The sequence below is a fragment of the Mustela nivalis genome, assembly GCF_964662115.1.
Source record: "Mustela nivalis genome assembly, chromosome: 1".
Lineage (NCBI taxonomy): Eukaryota > Metazoa > Chordata > Mammalia > Carnivora > Mustelidae > Mustela > Mustela nivalis.
The window spans coordinates 145,264,368-145,278,091 of record NC_139020.1 but is presented as its reverse complement, the minus strand read 5'-3'; the positions used below and the strand labels follow the sequence as shown (position 1 = coordinate 145,278,091).

The following is a 13,724-nucleotide window of genomic DNA, read 5'->3' as shown; positions in this document are numbered from 1 at the left end:
TGTTTTGTTCATCACCACAGCCTCAGAACCTAGCACAGAGCCAAACTCTTGGCTCAGTCTCCTTGATAAGAACTTGTTGAATGAATGAACGGATGATGAATGAACTTCCAGGGTCTCTGTATGAATTCCTGTCTAGGTGTTACCGTGTTTTGATTCCTCAAACTCCACTTCTTCCTTTAGACCAGAAAGAATCCCAAAGCTTTCTGTAGGTCTCTCATATAGGGTCTGTATAGAATCATAGAGGTAGAAGACAACATTTTTCATGCTCCTGCCTTCTGGCCGTTAATTAACTTACACTCCCAGGACAGATGCCAATGCCCTTGCTCACTGTTTCAGCACTTTGCCTGTGTTAATGCATAACAGCCTTGGAGGAAGAAAATATTCTTAGCTTCATTCTACAGATGGGGAAACTGAGGTTTAAAAGAGCCAAGGAGGGGTGCCTGGGTGGCTCAGTGGGTTAAAGCCTCTGCCTTCGGCTCAGGTTATGATCCCAGGGTTCTGGGATCGAGCCCCGAGTGTGGTTCTCTGCTCAGCAGGGAGTCTGTTTCCTCCTCTCTCTCTCTCTCTCTCTCTCTCTCTCTCTCTGCCTGCCTCTCTGTCTACTTGTGATCTCTATCTGTCAAATAAATAAATAAATCTTTTAAAAAAAAAGAATTAAAAAATATATAAAAAATAAAAGAGCCAAGGAACTTGCCCACAGTCAAAGCCTTGTTTCATCCAGTGCCACCTGGCCCCAGAGTGCATGGTCTTGCCTTCTTTGCTATACCAAACTGGCTCTAGAAAAAGTATTTATTGAGCCTCTTCTGGGTAGGACTGGCCCATTTCCTTCCCAAGGAGTCTGTTTTCAGTTATTTGTGATCCTGTGTGCATTCCTTCTGTTGAGTTCGAATCTGTGGCTTCAGTTCATGTGTATCTCCTCTGGTTTAGTCTTCCTGGGACATCAGGTATTCTGTCAGTTAGAAAGGACCTCAGATCGGTTCCGACCGCTGATGTTTCAGGCTTCCAACCAGAGACGTGACATATCATAGTAGCCATTCATGAAGGACCTACGGCTGTCTGGCAATGTCTGACCAAACCACACACAAGAACCCATTTAAGTCCGACAACAGGCAAAGAGATGGGAGCTGTGTTCCACCCCATTTCACAGATGGTGCAGCCAACTACAGAGGATAGAAACACCTATCTGGACAAGGCTGACATTGAGTATCTTTACATATATTTAAAAGCAGGACCTCAACCAGGATGAGGTATGAGGGACAGACTTCTAAGATGATCCTCACAGTTCCCACCCCACTGGCATTAGCCCCTGCCCTTGAGTTTGGGTGAGACCTGCGAATATGATGGACCAGCACTTCAATGATTAGGTTACCAATCATTTAACTTTGAGTTGATCAAAGGGAAGATTATCCTGGATGGGTCCGACCTAATCAGGGGAGTCTTTCAAAAGAGATGAAGTGTTTAAAGAGTGTCCTGCTGGCTTCAGAAAGCAAACAGCTATGCTATGAACTACGTGGTGGAAGGAAAGGCCTCTAGGAGGACCCTGAAATCCTCAGGACCTAGTCCTGCAACCACAAGGAATGGTCTCTGCCAACAACCTGAACGAGCTTAGGGGATGACCCTGAGCTACGAAGAGACGCGGCACCTGGCCAACACCTTGGAGTTCAATGTGGTGAGACTCTGAGTGGAGAATCTGGCGAAAATGTGGTGGACTCCTGACCCACAGAAACTGTGACATAATAAGTGGGTTCTTTGAAGCCACTAAGCCCCTGGTCATTTGCGATGCAGCAGTAGAAAATGAATTTATGAGCTCAGGGTCCAAACGTCTTAAGGAGATACAGCACCTGTCCCGCGTGACAGGGACCGTGGTCGCCTCCCTGTTTCTTCAGCCCCACCTGAGTCTTGTCTCTGTTCGGATTTTTCTAACTTTTTCCCTTCTTTGTCTGTCCATAGTCTTTGCCCCATTATCTTTTGGGTTGTCGGCCTTTTTCTTAATGGTTTCAAGAGCTTTTTATAGATGAAGGCAATTAGTCTTTCGTTTTACTGTATGGTAATATTTCAGGTTCGGTTGTCATTAAACATTGTTTATAGTCTTTCTGCTATGCAGAAATGTAAAAGATGTTATGTTGTTAAAATTATCCAGCTTTTCTTTTATGACTTCTGGGTTAGTATGTATTTTAAAAGGCCATCCTCACTTCAAGGTTATTTTTAAAACTCCCCCATGTGTTTTCATCTATCTTTGATCCATCTGGAAGTTATTTTGGAGCAAGAGATAAGATGCAAAACAACGATTTTTTTTTTCAGATGGCAACCCAAATGTCTCAGTACATTTGTTGAATAATCAACCTTTTCCTCCATCAGAAATGTTGCCTTTACCATATAGCCAATTTCCATATGTATGTAGGTCTATTTCTGTCCCAGTAAAGGTTCTGTCTATTTTTATGCCAGAATCACAGTTTTAATTACTGTGCTTCGTAGTTTATGTTGATAACCAAACCAGTAGGGCTTGGTCTTCCTCATTGCTCTTTCTTAGAATTTTCCTGATAGTCTTGCATACTATTCTCGTAAGAAATTTAGAGTCAGCTTGTCACTCCTTCTCCTTCGCAAGTCCTTTTGGGATTTTACTGGGATCAAATTAAATTTGTGTGGACTGTAGAGAGAATTTATATCATAAAACATGAAATCATTCTAGCCAAGATTTGGATATTGTTGGTTCACAACCCACTCTGGACCTTTCCAGGTGTAATCTGAAAGCGGACCCTCTACATGGAGGGCTGTGAGAGACCAAAGAGGCAGACCACTCCAGGTTGATAGGTGGTGGGTGTAATCAACAAAGTGAATTTATATACCAGCCTTGCCCTTAACAGCAGCCAGACAGAGGATCTCTGTGCCCCCCTACCAAACCTTAGAAATTTATAGAAGGCCTTAGACAGGTTCACTCATGTACACCATGCAGGTGTTCTCAACACCACATCAACATCTCAAGGCCATGTCCTCGGAGCAGTCTCTGGGAGCAGGAAAGGCAAGCGAATCTCACTTTCCCCCGAGGACTGGGGAGGGGGCAAGAGGCCTCCGAGTGCCCAGGTCCAGCTCTCAGGTCAACCAGCAGTCATGTCTCTTCAATGACGTTCTCCAGCAGCTATATCTCTCCCTTTATTCATGTTCCTCAGAAGCATCTAGATGTCTTCTGTTCATGTGGGGTTATTCCCAGGGAGTTCATCTTCCTGTGGCCACTGAAAATGGGATCTTTTCTTCCATTAGATGTTCTGGCCAGTAGCCTCCAGGATGCGTGAAGACTATTATTTTTGTGTTTTAATGTGGCATCTAAAAGCTGCTCAGTTAATCCTCTGGGTTTTCCAAGTATCCCAGCGTTTCATCTGCAATGAATGCCCTTGGTCTTCTCGTTGCCTCTTGCCTCATTACATTCGCTGGTGGCTCCGGGGTGATTGGGAATTTATTTTTTTTTAAGATTTTATTTATTTATTTGACAGAGAGAGAGATCACAAGTAGGCAGAGAGACAGAGAGAGATGAGAAGCAGGCTCCCTGCTGAGCAGAGAGCCCGATGCGGGACTCGATCCCAGGCCCCTGGGATCATGAACTGAGCCAAAGGCAGAGGCTTAACTCACTGAGCCACCTAGGTGCCCCGGGAAATTTTAATGGCCTGAGAGACACAAGCTATTGCTACACATTTGGGACAGTTTCTGCTGTTTTGCCATTAAACAAAACAGTAGTTTTTGACTGAAGATATAATGAGGAACTATTCATTATCTTTGCTTTATTAAGAATTTCTCTTGTCAGGAATGGATGCAAAATTTTATCAAATGTCTTCCAAGTATTCGTGGAAGAGATCACAGCATTTCCCTTCTGATGTGGGGACTCTTTATTATGTGAGGACTCTTGTGGAAGGTGTTCTAATGCTGACTCACCCTAGCTTTCTCGGTTGGAAACTTCTTTGCTGTGGTGGATTTATCTTTTCACGGCTGTGGTGTTTGTGTTGCTGTTAGAGTTTTAGACCAATCTACATATGTCTTTTTAGATAAGATCTAGTTCTTCTCAGTGCATCTCCTCAAAGCCTGTTAGCCAGTCTGTTCACCCACATCCCAAGCGGGGGCCACAACCTCTGACCTCAGGCTTGGGACAGATGTAGCATCCAGATGTTCCTTCCCGAAGCTTCCAGGAATGATTGCCCTTTGTCAGGACACATGGGGAACACTCCAAGGTGAGTCTTCAGAGGGAAGTGGGAGCAATACCCATTAACCCACTCCTCTCCCTCTCTGACCTCCCCCAAAGAAGCCTCCAGAATTCTCTGTCCGCCCGCTGGGCAGGGTGGGACCAGATCCTTGCCCTCTGTGGAGAGAGATGCTGCCACCTCGTGGCAATCTGATCGCCAGGCAGTGAGTCGGCCCTGCCAAGAGCCACCCTTTCCACCCAGAAAGACCCAGGCCTGTCACTACTCCCAGCTGGGGAGAAGGTCCCTGAACAGGGGTCATGGGCCGCCAGGAACAGCAAGCGGTCGTCCTAGAATCCATCAGACCCAGATCAGGCACAGGCTGAGGAACTCTTCTTGGCCCAGGAGCCTGATGGGTCTGTTAGGGGACTCTGGCCACCTTACCTACCCTGTGCTGGCTCCCCCCAGACCTCCCTTCTCCCATAGCCAGACCCGCTGTCCCTTGCTGGCAGACTGCAGTGTCTTCTCTCACCCAGATGTCCTATGTGGCGGCCACAAAGCCAGGCCTCCCGCCGGGCACTTCTGGTGTTGGCATCTTGGCCAGAATGGTAGACTTTAAGTGATCATAGTCCCCGTGTTGTCAGCCAGCCACACATGTCATTCACTCACTCTTTCACTCAGAAGAACCTCAGCTAAGGTTCTGGTTGTAAAAACAAGTGTGGGTGATGGGGACAGGACCAAACCATGTCTTCATCTTTGCCAGCAGGAAACTTGGAAGCTCTGGTGCCACAAAGCGCGTGTGGCCACACCCCACTCCCCCTTACTGGTCAGATGGACCACTCGGGTTCGAGTCCCGGCACCTCCACTTCCTTGCCGTGAGACTTCGGCACATCACCGGGACTCAGTTTCCACATCTTTGAAGTGGGAATAATAATGGCATTTACCCCTTGGCTACGGGAAGGAGTAAATGGGTTGTCGTGTGAAAGCACTGAGTGAGCTTTACAATGGCTTAAGTAAAGGAGAACAGACTTCAGTCCCCATCATGGGCATGCAACGTTGCTAGGTGGGTCAGAAAAGCAACACTGCAAAGGTTTATCATTTTTTCTTGGTAACTTGCTCGTTTTTTCAAAACAGGGAAAAAAATTAAATCCTGAAGGAATGTGAGAATGAAACTTAATCTTGGTCCCATTTGGCTGCTAGCCCACTGCTGTTGAAATTGAATTTCTCTTCGGTGGAAAAAAAATAAACAGACAGTATGGCAAAATAATCAAACTGGCAACGGGGCCTGGCCAGGCCCTTCCCGTTAAACATTCAGATGGGTACTGAGTTGAGAAGCCAGGAATATTGGATGGGCCCATGTTCCTTGTGGCTTCCTCTGGAAATAGATACTGTAAATTGAGATCCGCGCAGAATGGCCGGGAAACGGGGCTAGGAAGGACTTGGCGGGAGGAAGGGGGCTTGGCTGGCTGGGCATCAGGCATAATATGAAATCCAGAGCAGTTACTGTGTCAGTCTTGCCAAAACTGTCCTGGCCTTTACTCTCCCAGCCAAAGAGAACCCAGCAGGTGGTATGTGTTGGACAGATCGGTCCAGAAACTGGGTGTACCCACAAGAGCATGGCTACCCCGTTGTAACTTACTTTATTTCAGATTCTGGTTCTCTGGTCTGTAGCACTGGGTGAAGCTGGGGCTTCCTGGTGTGTGTGTGGGGGGTGTTTGGGGGAGACCCCTGAGATCCCTGGAGGTCTTTGGGCCTGTCCTCCGAGGACAGACACAACAGAAGGCTCTTCCTCAACAACCACCCCCTGCCTCACAGGTATCATTATTGGATGTGAGCCTCAGGGCAGGTCCGTGGGAGGGGAGTATTGCTTCCCCCATTTTGTTGACGAGAAAACTGAGGAGTATCGAGTTTAAATAACTTCCTCAGGTCATATAGTGAGAACACAGCAGAAGGGAACATGATCCAGGCTTCAAGTGGCTTTAAAGCTACCAGGGAGGTGGGGTGGTCTGGAGGCAAGCTGCAGGACTCTATCCTCAGCCCTGTCCTGGTCAATGCATTTATTAGTAGCCTGAGTGAGGACACTGCAGATAAAGTAGACTTTCACACAGAGCCCTAATGTGATTCACCTTCTGCCCATTCCCAGGTCTGGGGATCAGTGCATCGCCATCTTCCACTAGCCACCCTTGGTCCAGGGATGTGTGTGACCCAATTTGGTCCAGTCAGGTTAAAGGGAAGGTTGTTGGAAGAGAGGTTCCTTCCGCTTCTGTCTGTCACTCTGTCTCTGTTTCTCTCATTTGTCCTCTCCTTCTCTCTGGACTTGAACAAGGAAGCACATGCCCACAGCAGCCACCTGCAGGCTTCCAGAGACAACACTGTGATGTTAACCTCGTGGGTGGGGAGTGGAAAGCAGGAAGAGTCTCCTGACCACGACAATAAGGAGCAGCCGTACCTCTAGCCTGCCCGATCTTGGGGCTGATTGCTGCCACTGAAGATCTTAATTTTCCTTATGGTTAAAAACATTTTGAATTAAGTTTTTCTGTGACTTGTGGCTGTCGTTATCCGAAGCCCAGGCAGCCAAAGCAGTGATGGCCCATGTCAGGGGTCTTGTTAATGGGCTCACTTCATGCCACCCTGGACAGACTGAACCAGTCCTCTGAGCAGCGCCTGTGGGTGTCTTTGGCCCACTGCCCCTAGAAATACTCCCTAATGGGCCCTCACAGAATTGCCCTCAACCTGTTTGGGTGACTGGTCTAGGCCCCGACGTGCGACTTCTCCATGCTGAACTATTGCAGAACAGAACATGTTTTGAGACAGCAGTTGGGACTCTAACGCTCTCATTCTTGGACGTCTAGTTTTGTGACATTGATTGAACCATAGTTATGTTGTTTGTGTTGGAGGAGATTGATTCTGCATTTTTTCAGAACCTACGTGAGTTTTCCTGTCCAGGGATATGGAAACAAAGCAAGACCTTTGACTGGCCAGAGCTGAGCCGGGCTGAGTGGACTGGGGGGTAGCTTTGAGGAGTACTGCCTTTCAGAGGTGACAGACTGTCCCCCCTCTGCCCCATTTGTGGAGAGGGGTGGCTGTGCCAGTGGGCAGAGGGAGGCAGGATGGTAGTGCTGGCCTGGGTTGGTCACCCCCAGTGATCACAGATGAGAGACATGGGCTGTCCGAACCCCACCATGTCGGCGGCTGCCTCAGTTGCTATCATGGAGGATGACAGGCTCTGTGTTTTCTCATTCTTCCCCTTCCTCCTTCATAGTTTTGAAAGCTCTTCTGTAGCCTTAATTAGCAAGGGTGAGACCATATTAATTAATTAATCTTATGAAGAGTAATGATGGAGACCTCATTTGACCTCTGTAACCGGCTCCCATTTCCTGATTTTCAGGGAGGCAGGGCAGGATAGTGCCAAGAGCTAGCCTTCGAGCCAGGCAGACCTTGGCTCAAATCCTAGCTACATGACTTTTACATTTATGACCTTGGGTATGTCTGGGGTCAGTGTCCTCATATGTAAAATGGGCTCATAGCATCTCCCTAGCACATCTGCAGTGAAGAGTGAAGGAGCTGGGGATGGATGGTGGTTTTCACGGTGGTGGTCACCAGAATGATGTTTTGTGGGGTTTTTTGTTGTTATTGTTGTTTTTAAAGATTTTATTTATTTATTTGACAGACAGAGATCACAAGTAGGCAGAGAGGCAGGCAGAGAGAGTGGAAGGAAAGCAGCCTCCCCGCTGAGAAGAGAGCCCGATGTGGGACTCGATCTCAGGACCCTGGGATCATGACCTGAGCCACCCAGGCGCCCTAATGTTTTGTTTTGACACCAATTCTCCACCACCAACTGGTGTCCCACAATGCAATTCAATTCTGACACTGTCCACCTGGAGTCCGTGTCAGATCCCAGACAAGCTAAGGGGCTCAGTCCTACAAGATTGTCCCACTTCAGGTCCCAGTCAAAAGTTCTGGGCTACCCACAATTCTGACCAACTGGCTATAAACCATGAGGGTTCTCATGACAGCCCTCTGCCCCAGGTTGGATAGTTTGATAGAATGGCACAACAGAGCTCAGGAATACACTTTACTTACGTTTACATGTTTATTATAAAGGATACAAATGAACAACCTGATGAAGAGGTATATTGGGTGAGTCCAGAAGGGTCCCATGCCCAGGAGCTTTATGTCCCTGTGGAGCTGGGATGGGCTACCCTCCTGACTCATGGAGCACTTCCAACCACTTCTGGGTTGGAAGTGCTCCAAATCTCATTGTTCAAGTTTTTATAACCCCATCTCCAGCTCTTCTACTCTTCCTGGGGGTTGGAGTATGGGGCTAAATGTTCCTATCCTCTCTTCACTTGTCTTTCCAGTGACCAGCTCCCGTTCTGAAGTTATCTGGGGTTCCCCTGCATCATCTCATCAGCATAAACACAGATGTGTTCAAAGGGGCTCTTTATGAATCTCTCAGGAAATTCCAAAGGTTTTAGGAGCTCTGCACCAGGATCAGGGGACTGTGACCAAATATGTTTCTTACTAGACCACATCATCATCATCTCGGAGGGAGACCCTGTCATTGCTGTGTCAGATTAAAATGGCCCCTGCGTTTGCTGTAAACCTGTGACTGTCCTGCACCATCACCACCACCACGGGGGAGGCAGGTGCCCCAGATTCCCCCAAGAGCTGAACGATGTGGGAGAGCAGAATCACAGAAGGTTCCCGAGGACTGAGAGAGGAAGCAAACTCTTTCTCTCTGTGGGGTTCATCACCCGATTGCTGCCCTCTGGCTTCCTGCTTCCCTCTCCCTCTCACTCACCTCCACCCTGACTCTGTCTCCTCTGTGCCCTTGGCCTGGACAGTTGCCCCAACCAGAGTATGTTACCTGGAGCTGATTTCTAGATTCCCAGGCTGGCACCTGCCTCTCCAGGGGTGTTCCCAGGCTTCCTGCACTAGACCAGCCATTCTGCAAAGGTGGGATCTGGGTCTTACTGCTGGGTCTTGCACACACCACGCTCTCTCAGGAATTGCATTTCCTTCGCATCCTGAGAGTTAGCTCCTGTGTGATTCATCATCCTCCTAGGGGGGTCCCGGAGTCCTCCCTCTCCTGTGACCCTGACACTACCTGGGCACTTAAGATCACTCAAACCCTGGGCCCCACAACGCAGGAGGATCTGGTAGACCTTCCTAGGATTTGGGCAAATCCCAGGAAGCTGACTGCTGCTTCGCCTGCCTCAATTTACCCCACACTATACCTGAACTCAGAGCTTAGCCCTTTCCCCAAGGCCAGCAAGCATTTCACAAGGGTGGACACTTGGCTGGAGGGGAGGAGGGGTCAGGGAGGGCACATCTCACACCCTCAGCCTCCTGCTGCTCCCTGCTTCACTTCTCTCTTCCTCTCCTCTCTCTCCTCCCCCTCCCACAGCAACAAATGGATTTTTCCTCTTGCCCCAAGCAAAGCAAGTCCTCCCACACCCAGACCTCTGGAGATCTCACCTTCTGTCGTTAGCACTCCTCAAGGTATTGTATCAAACGGAATTTCCTCCCTATGAGGAAAAAAGGTGCATCTCCTCCAGTGCACCCACCCTGTGACAGGCACTCCCTGCTGTCCCCAACCTCACCCTCTCATCCACTTCCTAGCACACCCCAACCTTTTCCACACCACCTCCCCCTTCACCTCCCCCTTTCCTGTCTCTCTCCCTACAGCCAGACCCTGCCTCTCCCACCCAAGAGGACTCCGCCACTTCTCTTTTTAGGCCTCTCCGTTCTGGACCCCTTTGCGCTTGCTGCCCACGGCAGATAACTTCTTCAAGTAGGTCAGGGCGGGGGCGGATCCCTGTTTCTGTTTAATTCCTGACTTGCAGGCTGCAACTCATTCCTTCTGAAGAGAACTCCTGGAAGCAGGTGAGTGGGACTATTATGAGAATCCTGTGACACTCTGAAATGTCATTTACACGTGTGTACGAAGGGGGTGGGAGGCAGAGCTCCTTGGAATTGACCCCACATCACGCTTGAGAATTCCCACTTGAGGCATCCAGGGGAAACCAAGCCTCTGAGGGGAATGCCCTCCTCCCCCCTTGATTTGATTCCGGCCTCCCTGCAGGGTGGGAGAGGTGTCCACTCCGGAGCTGTCTGGATGGTCATTAAAGCACGTTTAGCTCCACGGAAGGGAGGGAGCCCTGCTGCAGCGCTGGCTGCTTAAACAAGGAGTGGAGTCCCATGAGGATTTCCCCCAGTACACGGATGGTCAGCACTGGGAAGCCCAGTGGCCTCAGGCCAGAGTTCGGTGGAAAGCCGTGCTGGCCTGAGGTGTGAGCCAGCAGCTCCTGGGGTGCAGGGTGAGCTGGTTGGAGGAGCAGAGCAGAAGCTCCCTCTCTGGCTAGGGGCCAGCAATGGGCTGACCGGCACTGACGGCCACCAAGGACTGCCCCCAGCACAAGGTCCCCTGGGCCAGGCCACCTGAGTGCTGGGCCCTTGGGGCAGGCAGACCCTGAACCGCACCCCTCACAGGCTGGGTGTCCTCGCAGGTACACGACCGCCTAGACCGCTACTGCTGCGGCTTTGAGCCTGAGCCGTCGGACCCCTGTGTGGAAGAGAGGCTCCGAGAGAAATGCCGGAACCCAGAGGAGCTGCGGTTGGTCCACATCCTGGTACGCCCCCTGTCACCCTGACTCCTGTCTTCCTGTCTCCTTTGGAAGATTCGGCTCCTGAGTTGCGGAGATCACATGACACAGGGCGTTCCCAACACTGCTCTTTTCAGCAGCAGGAGCCTTTGTCTGAACAATGTTTCTGGGAAGCCACCATACATAAAACTGACCCCAGTGGGCCTTTGCCGATACGGTTGAGATGGGACCACTCCACCATCCCCTTGAGAGACTACAGGGGAATCCGAGGGCCCCTGGAAGCAGGTGTGGGAACTGTGTGTCTGGAGAGCCGCCCCCCCGCCATCCCAGCCATCGTAGGATCTGTGGCATTGAAAAGGGAGGGCAGGTTCCAAGGCCGCAGGGCTGGGCAGTGGCAGTGACGGGCTCACTCTACAGCTCACAGGCTTGTGACAATCTGAGGAACCCTGGGCTGCCTCCTGTGAAGAGTAGAGCCCAGGGTGGGAAGTAGTGTGCCAAGGCCGTCAGAGACAGGGACAGGAATGGCAGAGCAGCCACTTCTGCCCAAGGAGCAAGGGGCCACCCTAAGGAAGGGCTACTCTATCTTTTGTCCTCGATGTCTTCCCCTGGCCAGTTGTTTGTGGAGGGGTGTCGGCATGGTGTCCTGGCTGAGCATCAGGCAGGCCACACCAGCCGGAGGCTTGGGCTGCCTCATGAAACCGCTGGGTGGTAGGAAGTCTCCAACTCCTGTCCTTAGAGCCCGCTCCCCTCTTCCCTGGTAAAAGGCACTCACACGGGGAGAAGTAAGGCTTTTATAACTATCATCCCCACTCCGGGAGGCAGCCATTTCACAGATCCCCTAGGACAGCAGATTTTGGAGGAAGGAGTCATCAGGCTTCAAAAAATAGATGATCCCTGATGTACAGAGAAGGGCGAGGGGGAAGAGACAGAGGGAGGGAAAGCTAGGGTCCTGGAGGCAAAAGTTCGTAAGTTAAGGCGAGGGTGATAGGGAGAATTATGGGAAAATACCATGGAATCCTGGAGAATGTCTAGGAATGGGGCGGATGAGGGTGGGAGAAGGGAAGACCGGGCCTCTCATTCCGAGCCACACCATATTTTTTAAAGTGCTAAGGTATTCCCTTTTGCTGGTTTTAGTTTTCAAAGGGAGTAGGAGTCACTAAACTCCTCTCTGGGGATAGAGGGAGTATGGCGCCCAAGGCTGGAAGGTGTGTGCGTCCTTGGTGACACTCAGGGGAACACGCAGGCACAGAGCAGCCACCAGTGGCCCAGAATGGGTGAGGGTGTGTGAGCATGCGCATACGCAATATGCCCTGAAGCCACAACCTGATGGTGGGCTCCCTCAGCACATGCCGGTTCTCACCCGTGCTCCTCACCCCCTCAGCTACCAGAGAAGGAGTCAGTCCCTCTGCCTTGCAGTTTCTCAGGGTGTGTCTTCGCACTACTGGTCCAGGTTGGACATAACCAGCTACTTAGCTGTGTGACTGTGCGCAAATTACTTAACTTCTCTGTGCCCCTGATTCTGTAAAATAGAGCTGATGCTAAAGGCTCCCTTCTAAGGTTGCTGGGAGGGTTCACTGAGACGGTGCCTGGAATCACTGAGCACAGCACTACCATAAAGTCAGATTACAGCTCAGTGCAGGGGAACCTTCCGGGCAGGTAGCAGGGTGCATTGTGGGATTGTCAGTTCAGGGGCCCCCAAGACCCTGAACACTGACAGAAGCCATGGGTACCAGCTAGGCTGCAACCTCACCCACCCCTGTCCCTGTCTGTCTTCTTCCCTGAGGTCCGAGGCAGTGATCCATCCCATCTGGTCTACATCGATAATGCTGGCAACCTTCAGCATCCCGAGGACAAGCTGAACTTCCGGCTGCTGGAGGGCATCACTGGGTGAGGGTCTGCGGGATTGGTTGGAAGTTTGGAGGCGGAGGCCCAATAGCCCTGTTGTGGACTGTGGGACCTTGACCCATGGTCCTGAGTGCTCTGCAGCTTATTAGACAAAAGCTGCTGGATCTGAGCCCCAGGAGGAGGTGGGGAGCTGGGAGGACACAGTCAGCAGGCACGCCCATTTCCAGAGGGCCTCCTTGGTCCCAGAGGAGGAGCCCGCCTTCCCTGCTCACTCACTGCAGGCAGCTCAGCCTTCTTCGGGCTTCTCTTGGCACTTGCCAAGCACAGCAGCTGGTATTCACATGGGATAGCAGAGCTGGTTTCCCCGGCTTCTCTGTGGAATGGGGGACCCCTCCAGAAGCCCTGTCCCCTGCCTGTTTTCACAGCAGATTTGGTAAAAGGGTTCTCTGAGGATGAGTCAGCAGGCGGGCCCCAGGCATTCTGCAGGACACCTGTGCCAGGCTGGCCAGCCGTGCAATTCCTGGCCAACTGGCTTCACTGGTCCCGGACTTTTTCTGAGATCACTTTTGCTTTTCCTTTCTGTCCTGGCCCGGGACACCCGCCTCCAGGTTTCCTGAGTCGGCCGTGCAGGTTCTTGCCTCAGGATGTCTGCAGAAGCTGCTGCTCCTGTCCCTGCGGATGGACCCCGTGTTCTGGGAGAGTCAGGGTGGGAGGCAGGGGCTGAAGCAGGTACTCCAGACCCTGGAGCGGCGAGGCCAGGTGCTGCTGGAGCACATCCGGAAACATAACCTGACGCTCTTCAGGGACGAGGCCCCGTGAGCTTCCCCGCTGCCCAGGCAAGGCTCTTGTCCCGCTGGCAGCACCCCCTGACCGGATGAGCTTCCATCCTCGTGGCCACGTTCTCTTGGGTTCCCCCAACCTGAAGACAAATTGGAAAAACCTGAAGAAACCAGGGGATACCGTGGGTGTCCCAGATGTCCCACCTGCTCGGGATGGTGAAGGTGGTGCAGGGTGGAGGGGTTCCATCTTACCGCCTTCCTTTCAGCCTTTTTGGCTCTGGCTGTTTACTCCCTTGCACCAATAAATATGTTCAAGAATGTTCTAA

At 51.1% G+C, this 13,724-nt stretch overlaps 1 protein-coding gene across 2 annotated transcripts in view; it reads left to right on the top strand.

Annotated features, from left to right (window-relative positions):
• Nucleotides 1-13,724, top strand: part of GASK1A (golgi associated kinase 1A) — a 56,780-nt gene extending 43,056 nt beyond the window's left edge. Inside the window, exons 3-5 of one of the 2 annotated variants that reach the window (XR_014309970.1) lie at nt 4,035-4,217; nt 9,577-9,671; nt 9,858-9,882. Coding sequence is in view for 1 of the 2 variants with exons in the window: in XM_082724484.1 (XP_082580610.1) it covers nt 10,679-10,801; nt 12,558-12,661; nt 13,228-13,438 (438 nt within the window). In the remaining variant the exon portion in view is untranslated. Of the gene's footprint in view, nt 1-4,034; nt 4,218-9,576; nt 9,672-9,857; nt 9,883-10,678; nt 10,802-12,557; nt 12,662-13,227 lie in introns of those variants that run through there. The other variant, XM_082724484.1, reaches the window with a different exon arrangement.